A 17,252-nucleotide genomic window follows, 5' to 3' on the forward strand; every position below is an offset into this window, starting at 1 on the left:
ATGTTGGCCACACATTACACACATCCACACACACTCACTCCAGATATATAGAGTGTTTGTTTTACTCCCACTCCCCCACGCCCACACCCTTCACCGACTGCACTGCAGCTGAAAATGTGTTCCTCATTTCAAGTCTCTCTATTGCACTCTTTCCTTCCTTCCTCCCCACATGCCATCACTTAGCAGGAGACTTTTTTTAAGTTAAAGATGAGAAAACGGTCATTCTTGAACTTTCCCTCACACAACAGAGATCACTGTGTCAACTAGGGATGCTCATTTTGACAAGATTTGTGCCTCGCAAGCAGCGGTGCACCAGCTGCAGTGTATGAGGACAACAGACAACTGAGACCCCAGTTCACCCGTACGAGAGCGTATGCTGCGTTCACTATCTCCACTTCACCGTCCGGGAGCGTTAATTTAGTAGGCAGCCACTTTCCCAGTAAAAGTCTCCACCGCACATTTAGTTTAGTTTAGCAGGTTGTCCGCTGTGTGTCTGCCCGGCGTAACGACACTCTGTCTGTCCGGATTAACGATAGCGATTGCCCTACAAACAGTGTGTGTGTGTTTGTGCTACATTAGCAGCTGCTAATGTTGCCGGTGGCTCCGTGCCCGCTGTAGCCACACACATACGGTCTGTGACAGCGGGGCGTAACTTCAGCGAGTTTCCAACCGACTGTGTTATCGGTGGCATTATAGCTGTGAACGTAGGTGTAGCAGACAGTGTGTGTACAGTTTATCTGTCGGTCAATAAATGCTACGAGGCTACATCCCCTCCACTCAAGCGAGCTATAGACGGGAGCCAACTTCCTGTATCTTTAACACTGGCTCCAGCTTTAACCGATGACGTTAATCGGTTAAAATGCTTAATGTCGGTTTACGGTTAAACGGTTGATTATTAACATCCCTAGTGTCAACATACTGAAGGCTGTGTATCTACAGCAGAAGATTGTTAAGATGCAAACATGATGGTAGCTACAGACTAGGGTGAGAGTTTGTAAGGAAGCTGTACAGGGAGGGGTGTGTTTTGTTTCAGAGAGCAATCTCCCACCACTTTGTCCCATATGACACAGCCAGATAAACACATAGTCACTGTTCTCACACTCTAACACAACACAGCGTTTGCCTGCCTGCAGGGCTCAACTGAAAGGATAATTCGGGGCAAGTAAAAAGCCACGTCGGGCTAGTAAATCTAGTAACTCGCGTGTCCGATGGAGCCATCTACTTTTACTGGAGTAGTGGATAACGTTTTCATTTCATTAGAACCTTATGCGATGGTAATGATTGTTCCAGGTATTAGCAAACCCTCAGGTGTTACCAGGGAAATAGAGATCGGATATCGGGTCGTTACTGACTCGAATAGCTGGGTCCGGTATGGGTAACAATGGGGCTGATCTATTAAATTCAGTTCTATGTTTATATACTATATGCATTATAGACTGGAAATTTAATTCCTGTTAAAGTTTTGACCAATTTGTTGCTGTATTAAAAAGGTTTACACCTAAATTGTAATTCCTGTTAATTTTGAAGATTTTTTTTGCCAAGTTGTTGGTTATTTATTATTTTAATAATAAATAACAATTCAGTAAATGTATATCTATGTATTTATTTCTTACATTTTGTTATCCAAAGTTAAAATCAAGCCTAATGTTGCCTTACACATAAAAGAATGATCCCAGTCACTTCCACACAGTGAAGCATACAGATTATTAATTAAACACTGGTATCGGATCAGTACTCGGTATCGGCAGATACCCAAAGCCCAGGTATCACTATCAGTATTGGGACTGAAAAAGTCGGATCGGTGCATCACTACATCAATGATGTAGTAACTCACTTGCTTGATCGAGCTATCTCGCTTCCTTCTCATCTCTGTTGAGAGTTGCACATGCACAATAGCGATCGGGCACTGACGTCACCCATTGGTTTGTGGACTACCGTTTTGAAGCCTCAAGTTTGGCATTTTGCCTGTTGCCATCTTGTTTTTTAGCTGTTGCCATCTTGGTTTTTGGCTCTCGCTATCTTGGTTTTTGGCCGTCACTTTCTTGGTTATTTGCAACCAGAAGTGACACGAGAGGGTGGAGCTAAGTACAACCGAACGCTGAATAAGACATTTTTAGACGACCAAAAGGGTTATAATTAACTTTCATGAACTGAAAACACACTGTGAAAGGGTTAAAGTTGTAAGACGTAAACACAGACAACCCCCAGACCGGACAACGCCGTGGTGGCAACCTGTCAATCCCAAGGTAGTCCCGCCCTAAAGCATTTTCTAAATGAACATCATGCTGTATTGAAGCAGTCTTGAAACTAGCGACTGAGCCCATAAACTCATGTTTACAATGTTTACTGAGGTAATAAATCAAGAGAGAAGTAGGCTCATTTTCTCATAGGCCCTGTTCAGACATGGTATTAACATGCGTCCTCGGTGATCGGATCACAAGTGGACAGCTCTGAGTTCAGGTGTGAACGCACGCAAGACTCATTGAGGACTCATTGAGGACGCATTGAGATCCGATCGCTCAGACCACATTTGAAGGTTATTATGCAATTTTTGCCCAATGATGCCAAAAATATTCTGCATACTGTCACTTTAATGTAATATAGTGAGTGGGATAATTAAAGATAATTATGGGGTGAAACAATGAGCTTTGGTTGCATTCAGCTGTGCACGACTTTACTAAGTTAACCAGGTCCAATACAAACAACTCACATATTCAACATTGCTCCTTTGTCACAGATGGGAAAGGCAAAATTTGGCCAAAATTTCTCATGAAAAATCACCACATCAGATGTGATTTTGGCTGTTCTTGTTCTCAGATAGATGCCATGCTTTAGAGCTGAAACATGCACACAATATTGAAATGCCATTTTTGTGCATGCAGTGTGGTATAGGGCTGCACAATTAATGGAATTTTTTTTTATCAAAATCACTATATGACCTACTGCAAATTTCAAATCGCAGGAGGTGCAATATTTGTTAAGGGGAAATACAGTATGTGTCAAAATACCATTTTTTAAAATGAGATATTGTGGTGTTGCAGATATGTCCTGGCCTACATATCATATTCTACAGGGTTAAGAAAACATCTTTGTTTGGTACAGATCCCTGCAAAAATCACACCGTAATCATTTTAATATGTTTTTCTATGAAAATAATGTCAAAATGATCTTTACCTCTAATATCAGTCAAAATAATCACAATTATATATTTTCTCAAAATCGGGCAGTCCTAGTTTGGTATGATATTCATATTGAGAGAGATAAGTTGAAGCCGAGTGTCACAATAATATTGCTGCAAGACCTTCTTTCCTTAAAGGGACTCTATGCATGAATCAGAAAGTCAGCGTCCCGTTGCTCGCGTTTGTAGCTCGCTCTACATAGACATGAACGAGCATCGCTCCAAACAGTGAGGCGACACACGTCAGCTAAAACCACAATATCACTCTATATTTCAGCTGCTTGGCAGTAATGTTAGCTGACCAGACGAAGGTCTCTTCATGAATCAATGCTGATCCTAGTGTTGTCCTGCTTCAGACTCTCGTCTTCTGCAGTGTATAGTGTGCGCGCATGCACAGGAGAGGTGGAGCGAGTGAGAACGAGCGCAGTTTGTAAGTGAAGGCAAGCAGGCAGAGGAGCAGAGTACAGGAGAGACTCTGGCCCTGGAGACCAAAGCTACGGTCTCCCCTGTGTCCTTTGGCTGCGGTCGGGGGGTTGGGTGGGGGGGGCTGGAGCAGGAATAGTTGACACTGTTTTGCAGGACGGGCTTCACTAGATAGAACTTTGCAGATTTGGTGCTTCCGTGTAGTTTGTGTTGGAACAGCGTAGCCACACACGAGCGAGTGCATGGGACACCGACCCGATTTATATGAAGTTACAAACGGTATCTTTTTAAGTGATGTGGTTTGAACAGCGAGGTCAGTAATGTGCACGTTGTCTCCTCATGTTGTTAAACACTGTATTTTAGTTTGTCTGCTGTTAGCTCCTGTGTTGTTGTCCATAACCCTGTGACTTATCTGCGTATGTCAATTACTGTCTGGTGCACAAGACCATACATGGGACAGTGCTAAAATGACACCTAATGCATTCCTACCAGTCATAGTAGTTAGGGTCTGTTACACACACACACACACACACACACACACACACACACACACACACACACACACACACACACACACACACTGAAGAGCAGTTGCTGGTGGATTCTTCGTCCCCAGTAATGACTGGCATCCAGCTCAGAGATATAAAGAGCCTTGTCCGAGTGCTTCTCTCACTCTCAAATGTCTGAAAACTGCTCGAAACACCAACTGTACACACACACTAACACACTAAAACTGTTACAGAAAGATCAGCAAGACTTTTTTTTTTTTTAACACCATAATGATCTTTTCACTGCCTATTGCTTGATTGGCATATTTTTGGAACAAAATAAATGGAACTTTTTGCTTCTTTCTTTTTTTTTTTCAGAGAGCTTAGTCATGCTGAAAAGATGTGTGTTTAGTGCAGGCTTCCTTCCGCCTCTCAAAAGAGAATTATGATCAAATTAAAGTATATGCACGGTACACATAATATATGCACAATGTACAGTACACACACAGCGCTTTAAAGCCAGCCACCGTGGGAGAGCAGAGAGCCTTCTCTACATATACATCTCTGCCATCTGTATTTAGTGGTGTCACTGTAAGTTCAAAACATCACTTTAGTCAACCATATAGAGGAAATTCAATCACTTGCACAGCATCCTGTGGATTTTTCCTCTTTGTGTGTACATTGTTATGGTAAGCACATACGTTATGGGTTTAAGATTAAGAAGAGCTTTTTGCCTGAGAATAAATATCCCACAATGCAATGCGGCAGTAATGACATGTCATGATGGACATTGACAGACAGCTCTGTAACATCAATAACGCTAACTGTAAGTATAAGATCCCACTTAGCTAGGCCAGGTATGTACTTTAAATTAATTCAGACTTTGATTCTCACAAACCGTTGTTTTGGTCACATGAGGTTGGCACGCTGGTTACCGTGGTTACACGTTCAGTGCGTCCAAAAAGAAACATACTACTGTTTATTCACACAAAAGTATGTTGAAAGATAGTACACCTATTGGGTATGTAGTGCATAGTATGCGATTTCGGACGAAGCCATACTGTGCGTTCCAATACTACCATACTATTTAGTATGCCAGAAAAAGATTGCATACTATGCACTACATATCCATACATATACACAGATGTATGTTTTCAGACGTACTGAGCAGTAATTTACGTCGTCACTTCCTGAGAGCCCCCTTGCTGGTAGGAGACGTGTAACCATGGTAACCCGTGCCAACCTCATGTGACCAAAACGACGGTTTGTTAGAATCAAAGTCTGAATTAATTTAAAATGTATATAACGCCTAGCAAAGTGGAATCTTATACTTGCAGTTAAATCGAAGCGTTATTGATGTTACCGTCAGCGTCTGTTATGAACGTCGTCACTACTGCATTGCATTGTGGGATATTTATGCTGCCGTAGTGTCCAGCATTTGCACACTGTAATATTTCACCGGAAATAGTATGCCGTTGGGGAACTATTGGTTTCATATTGAGGTTTCGGACACACTAAAAAAATCTCACATACTGTTTTAGCGTGCTAAACAGCATGTTAGTGTGGAATTTCGGACGCAACTAGTATGTCAAATGTAGCATGCCAAAAATACCAGGATGTACTGCTACATCCGGTCACATTTTGTAGTATGCTAGCCAGCATGCTCTTCTGGCTATTCTGACCCACAATCCTTTGTGCAGCGGATATATGAGCAAGAGGGTCAAAGTTCAAGGTGCAATGTTATGATGAAGTAGTATGTACTGTACCGATTGTATTCATACTGCATGCAACAGTACGTACTGTGTAAGGGCAGCTGCAGTGTGTACTAGAGGTAAAAAGAAAAAGTATGCGATTTGGAACGTAGCCATAGTATAGCTGAGGTTTGTAGTATCCAAGGGAAGGTATTGTAATCATTCTTTCCATCCTTAAGCTGCTGTTTCCTTTGCTTATATCTGTAGCAAGTCCAAAACTCTTGATTCTTTACAATGACAAATCAAAATGTCTCCTCTAATTTCTTACACAAAAGCATGCTTGATTAATCGTTCCAACATTTTCCTGTTGCTTGGAGATGAGAAACCCCCTCGGATGCATCCAGTCTAAGGGTCATCCACGGTGAAAACGGAGGCAGACATAGCAGCTTTGATGTGCATAAGCTGTTGTATGTTCTGTGTATTAGCGGCCCTCGGGACACCGGCAACCGGTAGTGTCTTAAGTCTTCCATGCAGGCACTTTTGCTGCTTAGGTTAAGCATATATGCTCTTTTTGTCCAAACCTACAGTGCACAGAGTGCTGCTCAGGCCAGACAATACAGTAAAAGGACCAGATACTTACCGTCAGGGCCGCTATAAATTCCCCAACATTTGCATGGTGATGCGCATGAGTTTGCAAATTCAGGCACACCCATGGTTCCACTCTATGAGGACAGGGTACGTTCCAGTACAGATGATTTAATAGGGTGCGGTTATGGAGCCAGGGTGAATCTGTCTTTAGGGAGATCACAAGATGCTCCTGGGGTAGCTGTTTTTTTTCATAATTATGATGAATGATCAATGTGTTCCTGGGATCATACCATTTGACATGCAAACCTGCATACCTGACCACCTTACTCTCTTTAATAATGTCAAATGATCTCCTATTTTAAACAGCGTTACTAACATTGGCATGCAGCAGTTATACGGCCATCAGGGGCCCTTCTCTGTGGTTTCCTGTCACATGGTCTTCTTGAACAATATTAACAAAATGGCTCCTTGAATTGTGGTTACACCACCATGACACTTCATGAAGTTGACATGATTCATGATAAGGGCTCTCAATCGATTTAAATATTTAATCGCATGATTGTCCATAGTTAGTCACAATTAATCGTACATTTATGTATCTGTTCAAAATGTACCTTCAAGGGAGATTTGCGTTAAGGTGTTATTATCGCGTTAACTTTGGCAGCCCTATTAATTATAGTATTCAAACAATGGTGCTCCATTACTTTTATTTACTATTAAATACTTCCAATGTAAGATTATGCCAAACTAGTTGATGGGGTGGTTCTTTTTTGAGAATTTCACCTTTAAAGCATTAATTATTTGGTATAAAGTTTTTACGGTTACACCACATTGGCATTCTATACAATATTCTCTCAAAATGGATTTACAGTCAGAAACTTTAGACTAGGTCCTCAAAAACAAGAATGTATCTGTCATTTGGAAGTTTATTTTCAACTTTTAAGTATTTTCAATTTAACTAAACCATATGGAAACAAAAAATGGATTGTCACATCATTGACCCATTTCCAAACGGAGTAGACATCGTGATACCAAACACGTGCATTTATAAAGCAGTAAAACATCTTAGTTTCCCTGCACATCAGACTCAATCCATGTGATGTGAGTATAACATGGGCATGTAATTCCTATGAGATTGTAACCTTGGGAACTCGTGTTATTTATTTTATTAATTAGTTCAATGTAGGGCTGTCCTCAACCAAAGAAATTCTTAGTCGACTAATACTGATACGCTTTTGGTGACTTCTGTCAAAGAAGAATCACAGAAAAGCACCACATTAAATCTTGTGTTTACCAGAGATGTGCTCATGAGTTTCTTTGACATAAGTCATTTAAAGGTCCCATATCGTGCTCATTTTTAGGTTCATACTTGAATTTGTGTTTCTACTAGAACATGTTTACATGCTGTAATGTTCAAAAAACCCTTTATTTTCCTCATACTGTCGGCCTGAATATGCCTGTATTTACCCTCTGTCTTAAACGCTCCGTTTTAGCGCATTTCGACGGAATTGCAACAGAATTGCGTTGCTAGGCAACAGCTTGGGTTCATGTTTACTTCCTGTCAGCTGATGACATTCACATACACTGCAACCAGGAATAAACTGGGACACATTTAGAATGTTTACGTTTAAATCTGTCTAAAGGGTCTAAATATTGTATATTTGTGACATCACAAATGGACAGAAATCCTGACAGCTTGTTTCAAATGCACAGTTTCTGAATACGGGCTGTGTGTATTTCCCTGTGGATTGAGTGTTTCGATACTTTCACAGTATTTATATAGGACTTAAGCCTGCTTTATAATAAAAAAAAACATGAAAATCTCACTTTTTTCTAATATGGGACCTTTTAAGCATAAAAAAAGCATCATAAATCACTAATTAAATACAGAAATCTTAGTCGACTCAGACCAAAATGCAGACGACTGTCAACTGATGGTCTAAAAGGGGGCAGTCCTAATGCTCTATAGAAATATACTGTAGGATTTGATTCCCAACTTGACTTCATCTTAATCTAAAACAAATGCTACTATTAATTCAATGTCTGTTGCGTTTCTAGAAGTCCCTGAATAAGACACCGACTTGAAATCTAACGTAAAATGAGTAACACATTAGTTTAAAGGTGTGCGCCCTGTGACACTGACTGGCTTTGCAGCGTGATGTTGGCCTACAGCTGGTCTTACATAACGGCAATCTTTAAAAGGCTGTCCCGTGTTTCCATGGTGATGTGTTTGGTTTCCATAGCGATTGCACTCTTTTAACAGGAGTGGAGGCTAGCAGCCGATCCCCCAGGCACCTACATATCCGAGGAGAGATGAGAAGTAGGGGGTCTGGCGAGGCGGGGGCGCGGGTGGTTGCGAGATGACAACATAGTGCATAGACGGGAGGAAGCTTCCTGCATCTACTGCCGCTGTTAATGCTGCGTAGTTCACAAGAAATAAACATCTGGATGTTTGTTTTGGCATCACAGGAACTAGTATTGGGACTAGTATTTCACAGCTGGAGTGATTCAGATAACATTTGTGGGAAGACGGAGCGCAGCATGAAATGAGAACCTCTCCTTGCTTTGTTTACTTTGACATCGAGGTGATTATACTGACAGAGAGCAGAAAACAGGAGAATGTTTGAAAGCTACAGAGGTGTTTCGTAACACTTCATTTTACAGGTCCACAAATTTCACGGTAATTGGGTGAATAGGTGAAGTAACCTATTTTAAATTTCTTTTGAACTGCTGCAAAATTACCCCAATATTTACCTAAAAAATGACTTTGTTTGGCTGTCTTGACTTGGAACTTGACTCTGGACTTTTATTATTTTTATTATTATTTTATATCTATTATAAACACTATTTAATAATTATATTCCACTATTTCCCAATAAGCAGTAATAAAAAGATGGTAATTGATTTAATACATTTCCAGGAAAAGAATACAAAGTTAATTGATATGCTTTATTTCCATGTCTGCTGATAAATAGATAATAATTAGCAAATAACTTCTTTGAAATTTCCTAAAGAACTCCCTGAATCATGACATTAGCTACCAGGTTACATTTGTGGAGACAATAAGTCACACAATGGTGAGATTTGTGCCTGATCAGAAGTGTCTTCTATTAGTTTTCCACCTCCGATGAAGTGCAGCCCCTTCTCAAGCCTAAGGGCCCTATTTTAACCATTATATACTATTTTAACATATAATTATTAAATCATGTTAATAATAAAGTAAGTGTTGATACATTTTGAGGTAAATATTGGGGTAATCTGGCAGTAATTCCAAAGAAATTTCTAATAGGTTACTTGTTAATTATCAACTAATTACCATGAAATTTGCGGACCTGACCGGTGTTTCTGCGTATCATCTTATCTCCTCCTGCTGCTCCTCTTCTATCTTGCTCCGTCATGCAGTTTGAGTGCTACTTACGGTTCATTCATCCTGTATTTGCAGGTGTTAGCAGATTTTTGTGGCTGTGTGCACTGCAGTGTTGGACTGACGGCAGCCTCGAGGCAATCGAAAAGGATCCTACAACACGATTGATTCCTGCAGTGCTTTTAGTGCGGAGCGTTGATGTCGAGCCTGAATTCTGCTTTTAGTTGGTGCTAAAAATGGATTTGTGAACAAGTATATTCTCTCTAAACACTTTTGTTTTGTCACTTCTTTCAGTTATCCCATTGTCAGCAGCCGTTCCCTTCGTTGCCGCTAGCAATAAACACCAACATGAACAACAGGCAGCAAACGCAGCATAAACAAGTCAGAGCAAAGTGGATGAGATCAGACTAGCAATCTCGAAGCATTAAGACCATCTTCCTATAAACCGGGCTGACATGGGCCGGTCTTGGAAGGGCTGCAGAGACTGCAGTGTGTCATGTATTCTTTGAAGTGTTATAACTCGGCCTATATCTATCAGTATATTAGTTTTAAGGCTATTTTTGAGTGTTTATGTGGCAGGTTTTGATGTGCATCACACTGCTGTTGCCAACATTTTCCAGCAACAAACCAATCTGAGCTGATTTTTGCAGTGCACGGTGACACATTTGTATTAATGACAGGCCAGCGACTCTCTTTCTCCCTAATGAGAGTATTTGGCAGCTGAGCTGCTGATGTCCTTATTCTTCTGTCAATAACCGATGTCCTAATCAGACGAGTCAGACACAACAACCGTTTTCCCTCCTGAATCTTTGCAGAGAGAGTGTACAGCTTGTGATTCTCATTTTGTTTCTTTGGTAATTGCAGTTTAAGACAGTAGTTATAATTAAAGGAAAACAGCAGAGAGGAGACGACAAAGGATTTGGTTTTATGAAATCGGGGGTGAATGTTGTTATAAAAGGCGTGAGTCTCGAACCCAACTACCTCCTCTCTGGACACAGTTTGGAATTATCTTCACACATAGAAGGTGTAAGGGTTTGTAGAGTATTTCATTTTAATATGTGTCTCAAGAAATAATATTAGAGATGTTAGAAAGTTAATGCAGAATGACCCTTTGATAGGAGGATACAGAAAATACAGTAAAAAGTGAAATGTGTCAAAATGCCATTTTTGTGTGGCATACACATCATATTCTACAGACCTAAGAAGACATCTTTGTTTGGTACACATTGTGCTCAAAAATCACACCATAATCATTTTTATTGTTTTTCAATGGAAATGAGAATAATGATGTAAAATGATCATTCCCTCTAATATCGTAAATCATATCGCAATCGTAATATCGGTCAAAATAGTTGCAATTAGATATTCTTTTGAAATCTTTCAGCCCTAGTTAAGACCACAATCTGACTTGTTGACATTTGTCTTAAAATACATAATTTGATGCTATAAATTGTTAAAAACAGCGTGTTATTTGTGGTTACTAGTTTTACAAAACACAACAAATCACCAGATAAACAGTCAAAGAGTCGAGAGTGACAAATCCAGTTAAAGCTAACTAACTAGCTATCTCGTGAGATAGCCACAGCTAGCCTCGGCTAAAGCTAAATCTACTAACTGTTTCCTGTATTTGAAATGTATCAATTATGATGAATTAATATCTTGGGGCTTTAGTTTATTTATATACATAAATAAGGTAGTCGCTAAATATGGTTATGGCAAATAAAAGCAGCTAAACCAGTCCTGCTAAAAGGAAACTGTTTATGAGGTGAAAATGGACAACACATTGTTGGCCTAGAAATTAGCCAAACAGCTTGAAAACACAGAAACCTTGATTGGAGCAGGTGACCTGAGATGTGATATTGTGTAAAATCTCAGAACAGCAATAAAAGAGAGAGATAATCAGAGAGGGTGGGGGGGGCTCTGCCAGCTCTCAGTGTGATACTGGATGCTTCGACTTTGGTCTGCAGTTGTCATGGTAGTTTTGGCTGAACATTTGTATTGATATTGCTAATGGGCCGCATCGGTTTCTGCCAGAGCGACCCCACATTACCCACGCATGCCTGCACACACATATTTACCCAGCCCTCGTAAGTCTGTCTGTGTCCTTCAGAGTCAGGCCTCGAGTAGTCTGGGCTGTGACAGACAGGCGGAGATCCTCACATACACCCAGCCAGCTGGATGGACACGGATCAATAGGAAATCTGTCTCTCTTTTCCTCTTTCTGTCTCTAAAACCGTCACTGTTGTTGTCACTTGAAGGAGAAACATGATAATGTTTGAGCTAAATGTTGAATCCCAAACATACAGTATACAGAAATAGTTATGTCCACTACACACATTAGAAGTTCCCGAGTGATAATGCAGACTTCTAATGTTTTTCAAGAGACCTGTGACTATAGTTCCAGTTTTTGTTTTACTTTCCGTTGCTCAGCCTTGACAGTTCAGGGGTGTTGTGATTCCAGGAAACACGTTGTGGAAATCAATGAAAGCCCATCTCAGCTGGGGAGAGTGGTCACATGACCCTGAAAGGAAGTAGAGGAGAGTGTGGTTCCGTGTGATTAGCTTTCTGGTCTAATGACTGGCGATGCTCATTTCCTCATCTTACCGGGGGAAACCTTTATTATTGATATTTATTAATTAATTTACTACACATTAAAAAAAAGCCATTTATAATTATATATAAAAAGTTTAGAGCTTCAACAATTAATTGATTAGTTCTCAGCTATTATTAATCACCAACTATCTTAATGATTGATTAATCGGTTTGAGTAATTCTTTAAGAAAAAAAACCAACACATTTGAGGACGTCATCCGCTGCTGCCGTAACAGATTATAATTCTTACAGTCTCTAATGCACCCATTTTCATTCACATATGGATTCATTAGGTCTTCTAGTTTCACATGATGCCAGTATTTTCACTCTAGCTATAAAACGGAGCCCTCTACAACCTAAAAATCGCAAGTTGCGTTAATGCATTAAAGAAATGAATGGCGTTAAAATGAATTTACATTTTTCATTAGTGACAGCATTATATAAAACCTGGTGTTCATCCAGCCCCCCCCCCCCCCCCCCCCCCCCCCCCACAGACAAGTTTTGATTCTAGGGAAAACATTTAAAAACAGGTGTGTGCGTGTGCGTGTGCGTGTGCGTGTGCGTGTGCGTGTGCGTGTGTGTTACGTATTTGTTTTAAACTGAAAGGAAAAGGTTTAAAAAGTTAACTCTCATCACTCCCTGTACAGGAGGCCAGTCCAGGATGAACGGCGACTCAGGTGCCGGCGTGGTGACGGCCCCCCCTCCCACCACGGCCCCCCACAAGGAGCGGTACTTCGACCGCGTGGACGAGAGCAGCCCGGAGTACCAGAGGGAGAGAAACATGGCGCCCGACCTGCGGCAGGACTTCAACATGATGGAGCAGAGGAAGAGGGTCTCCATGATCCTACAGAGCCCGGTCAGTGTTAACAGACGCTATAAATATATTAATATTTTATAGCATACACTACATTTACTGACAAAATACTCTGCTCACACTGCCACAACCAGCATGTTAAAATGTGTGTAAAGGCAGCAGCCTTCTCAACATCACATGATGGATCCAGTTTATTCCCCATCAACAGTGTGTCTGTTGCCAGTTGAATACTCAGGACAGAGAACGGCTCTGTTTAAAGGCCTATTGTATGTGTGGAAAGCACTGATGTGTTGGAAAAAAGAGCCCAGAGTGGTGTTTTGACTTTGTGAAGCTCAGGTCAGCGGTGTTTTCTGTGTCTCAACCTTACGTCCTGTTGATACTAGGGCTGCACAATTAATCCAATATTAATCGCAATCACAGACACTGTGAGGGTGTGACAGACACCCTCCACATAAAAACAGGAGCACGTCAAGGCTGTCTTCTGTCCCCCCCCCTGCTCTTTCTTGTTGCCATCGATTGGACCATGAAAAAAGTCAGTGGATGGCCAAAGGACGGGATTACAGTGGACACCCTTCACACAATTGGAAGACCTTGATTTTTGCAGATGACTTGGCACTGATCTCAGGAACACACACACACACACACACACACACACACACACACACAAATGCACCTGAAGACAAACAAATTACATGAACATAGCAAACAGCTATAGGCCTCGTGGTCAACGTTGGAAAGACCAAGGTCATGAGGATCAACACTAAATCCCATCAAGCAATAAATATCAAGGAGCAACCCCCTAGAAAATGTGGCAGAATTTGTCTACCTGAGAAGCAACATCAGCACAGACGGAGGAGCAGATAAGGATGTGGAGATACGCGTCAGCAAAGCAAGACATGCCTGCGGAACACTCCGACCTGTACGGCTCTCTTCCCAGCTCTCTCGCAATAAAAATATGTTGTCGCTAAAATCAATGAATAATCGTGTGATAAATAATTGTGATCTCAATATTGATCAAAGTAATCGTGATAATCATTTTGGCCATAATCGTGCAGCCCTAGTTGCCTATTTATTAGTTTCAGCCATAACTAACGCAGTCCTGTTGATTTGTGTTGCATTATCCAAGAGAGGTGTTTCTGGTTTTAAGCTGACCCTCATTGATATAAATACACCTATCAATATAACACAAACTGCAGCCACCAAAACGGATCATACAGTTGAATCAACACCTCTCTAAATCAGTTTGAACAAAAACTTAAAGTGGCAATCCATCAGATTTCAGTCCTGGTTGATTGTGGTGGTAACAGCCAATGCAGTTTAATGCCACAGGTCCCAGAATGCTCAGGGGCAGCAAAACAAACTATTGTTATTCTAATAAAGAAGTCACGAAATAATTGGCCTTTTTCCATCATTCTCTCAAAATCCTGTGGGTAACACTGTATTACGTCATCCAAAGCTGGCCCCCCCACTTCAAAACTCATTCCGGTGCCGCTGCCCGCAGCTCTTCATCTAACAACTCACTGTGGCTGCTACTTCTTGTTCCATTGCTCCCTGCAATATTAAAACGCGTTGCACTTCCTGTGGCTACTTCATAATAAAAGTCAACTCATGTTTCACTAGTTAAATGCTATTAATGTGAAGCTGCAGCAGTAGGAAATGTTCGGTCTGCATTAGCTGTAACTTAATACAGCATTTCTTTCTGGAAATAGAGTGCTACAGGAATGAGTCCTAAAACCCGGACATGAGTTAGCATTTTAGCACTTCCGGTTCCCTCGTCTGGTCTGTGGTTGACACAAGCTGAAGAGATTTTAACGTTTTGTTCTACGACCTAAAATAAATCAATACATATCCCCTCATGAATTTTGAAGCTTTTATATGTCTAAAAAAAAGGCTTAGATACTTGCTAACAAGTATCTAAATGAGACTACTGAACGTCATCACGCCGACTCGTCCTCTTTTACAGCCTCGTTGTGTATACTCACACTCATGCGACCGTGTTGTAGTTTGTTTATAGCCTAACGTTAGCTTTTTACTTCTGACGATTGCAGTCAAAAATCATAAAGTGGTGTTCATTTTATGGAGAATATCTTGATAAACAAAACGTGTAAGTATCATGAACGTTTGTTTGCCAAAGAGTTTATTTTCTGCAAAAACCCAGTGGAAAAATCCTTTTATTTTTTTGTCGAGGGTACCAGTGCGATGCTAACTTCCTGGTTGGCCTACAAAGATACGTCATCCCCGGAGCACTCTATGTTGCCACTGACACCCAGTTCATAATACTGCAAATATATAAATATTGCAAAACTTTCATCAGTGGGCCTTAGGCTCAGTCACCATTGTGTTACCTCACTAAGTGATAGATTCTGACTTAACAGACATTAATTTAAATGAAAATCTCTGAGATTATAACCTTCATGAAGGTAGGATTTATTGCAGGACTGTTGTATTAGACCGGTGTACCGACTAAACTGTCAGTGAGTGTAGGATTTGCTAATGTGTGTACTTGTGTGGTTATACCTGCCTCTGTGCCACAATATGTCTGTTAAAAAGCCATATTGAGCTGCCAATAGTATGGTTATTAAAAGCTTGTACACATGGTGTGTTTTTTTTTTTTTTGCCTCAACATGTTTCTGTTTTTGTGCCTTCGTTGATGACCGGTAGGCATTCTGCGATGAGCTGGAGACGATGATCCAGGACCAGCTGAAGAAGGGGAAGACGCCCACCAGCCTGCTGGCCCTGCAGCAGATCGCAGACTTCATGACCACCAGCATGCCTTCCATGTATCCCGCTGCTCCGCAGGGAGGCATGGCGGCGCTCAACATGAGTAAGCACAGGAGAGAATGAGGGACTTTTTGACCTCAGCAATGCGATGTCTGTGCGATGAGTAATGCAGCGTATGCCAAAGTTAATTTCTGGACAAAGAGGATTCCAGTTGGCAGACTCCATTAAATTGTTATTATCTCTAAGTGAGATTATTTTTCGTTTTTGCTAGCAGGGAATCAGGAATGGTTCTTATTTTTCTACACTACATTTTATCCATTTTTGTCTCTTTTTCCTCCCTATCATTATTATTATTATTATTATTATTATTATTATTATTATTATTATTATTATTATTATTTTCTCCACCTCTTTCATGTAAGTGAACCCTGTCTTTGTTCCTCTCAGGTTTGGGTATGGTGACTCCAGTGAATGATCTGCGTGGCTCCGACTCTATTTCCTATGACAAGGGCGAGAAGCAACTCCGCTGCAAGCTGGCTGCCTTTCATCGGCTCACTGACTTGTTCGGCTGGTCCGAGCTCATCTACAACCACCTCACAGTAAGATGGGCTTCTTTCTTTATCGTACAACTGAAAATGTTGACTGAATTTGTCATCCAGCAGTTAATTAAAGATATATTTACATTGAGGCTTTTAGTATACCCATCTGTTCCACTAAAGAACCTTGCCTGAGAATCTTCAAGGAATAGCAAAAGCAATAGGGAAAACAATAAGGAAAAGTAAAGGGATACAAATAAATAAATGACATTATAAAAAAATTAATTAATTAAAGAAATAGAAAATGATACAGAAAAATTGAGTAATTTGTTTGCAATAAATAAATAAATATTTGTAAAAAAAAAAAACCTTAATAGATATATACAGAATTGATGAGCAAATAAATGTGAAAATAAATTAAAATGCTTGTAATTGTTATTTTATATTTTGACATTTGTCTTTATATTTCCATATTTATTTATTGTTTTATTTATTCCTCTTTATATTTCCACATTTATTTATTCTTAATTTTTTTCTCTTTATATTTCCACATTTTTTATTTACTTATTTATTCTTTTATTTTTTCCTTTTTATGTTTCCACATTTTTTATTTACCTATTTATTCTTGTATTTATTTATTTCTCTTAATATTTCCACATTTATTTATTTACTTATTTATTCTTTTATTTATTCCTTTTTATATTTCCCACATTTATTTTCTTTCTTCTTTTACAGATTTATTTTTTGTTACGTCACTCCCATAACTCCATACCTTTTTAAGTAAAAATAAGTAGTCCAGTGGTAGTTTTCTGTGCATCCATGGGTACATTGCAAACAGGAACTGCTAATAGCTAATT

The 17,252-nt window shown here is 40.1% G+C and overlaps 1 protein-coding gene across 27 annotated transcripts in view; it reads left to right on the forward strand.

The window, feature by feature from the left end:
* Positions 1 to 17,252, forward strand: part of add1 (adducin 1 (alpha)) — a 46,109-nt gene that overhangs the window by 2,637 nt on the left and 26,220 nt on the right. For all 27 annotated transcript variants that reach the window (XM_074617291.1, XM_074617274.1, XM_074617273.1 and 24 more), the window contains exons 2-4: positions 12,972 to 13,180; positions 15,800 to 15,962; positions 16,307 to 16,458. In XM_074617291.1, the coding sequence (XP_074473392.1) occupies positions 12,986 to 13,180; positions 15,800 to 15,962; positions 16,307 to 16,458 (510 nt within the window). In that variant the 5' untranslated portion in view covers positions 12,972 to 12,985. The remainder of the gene's footprint in view (positions 1 to 12,971; positions 13,181 to 15,799; positions 15,963 to 16,306; positions 16,459 to 17,252) is intronic.

The sequence above is a fragment of the Sebastes fasciatus genome, chromosome 19 (assembly GCF_043250625.1).
Source record: "Sebastes fasciatus isolate fSebFas1 chromosome 19, fSebFas1.pri, whole genome shotgun sequence".
Taxonomy (NCBI): Eukaryota; Metazoa; Chordata; class Actinopteri; order Perciformes; family Sebastidae; genus Sebastes; species Sebastes fasciatus.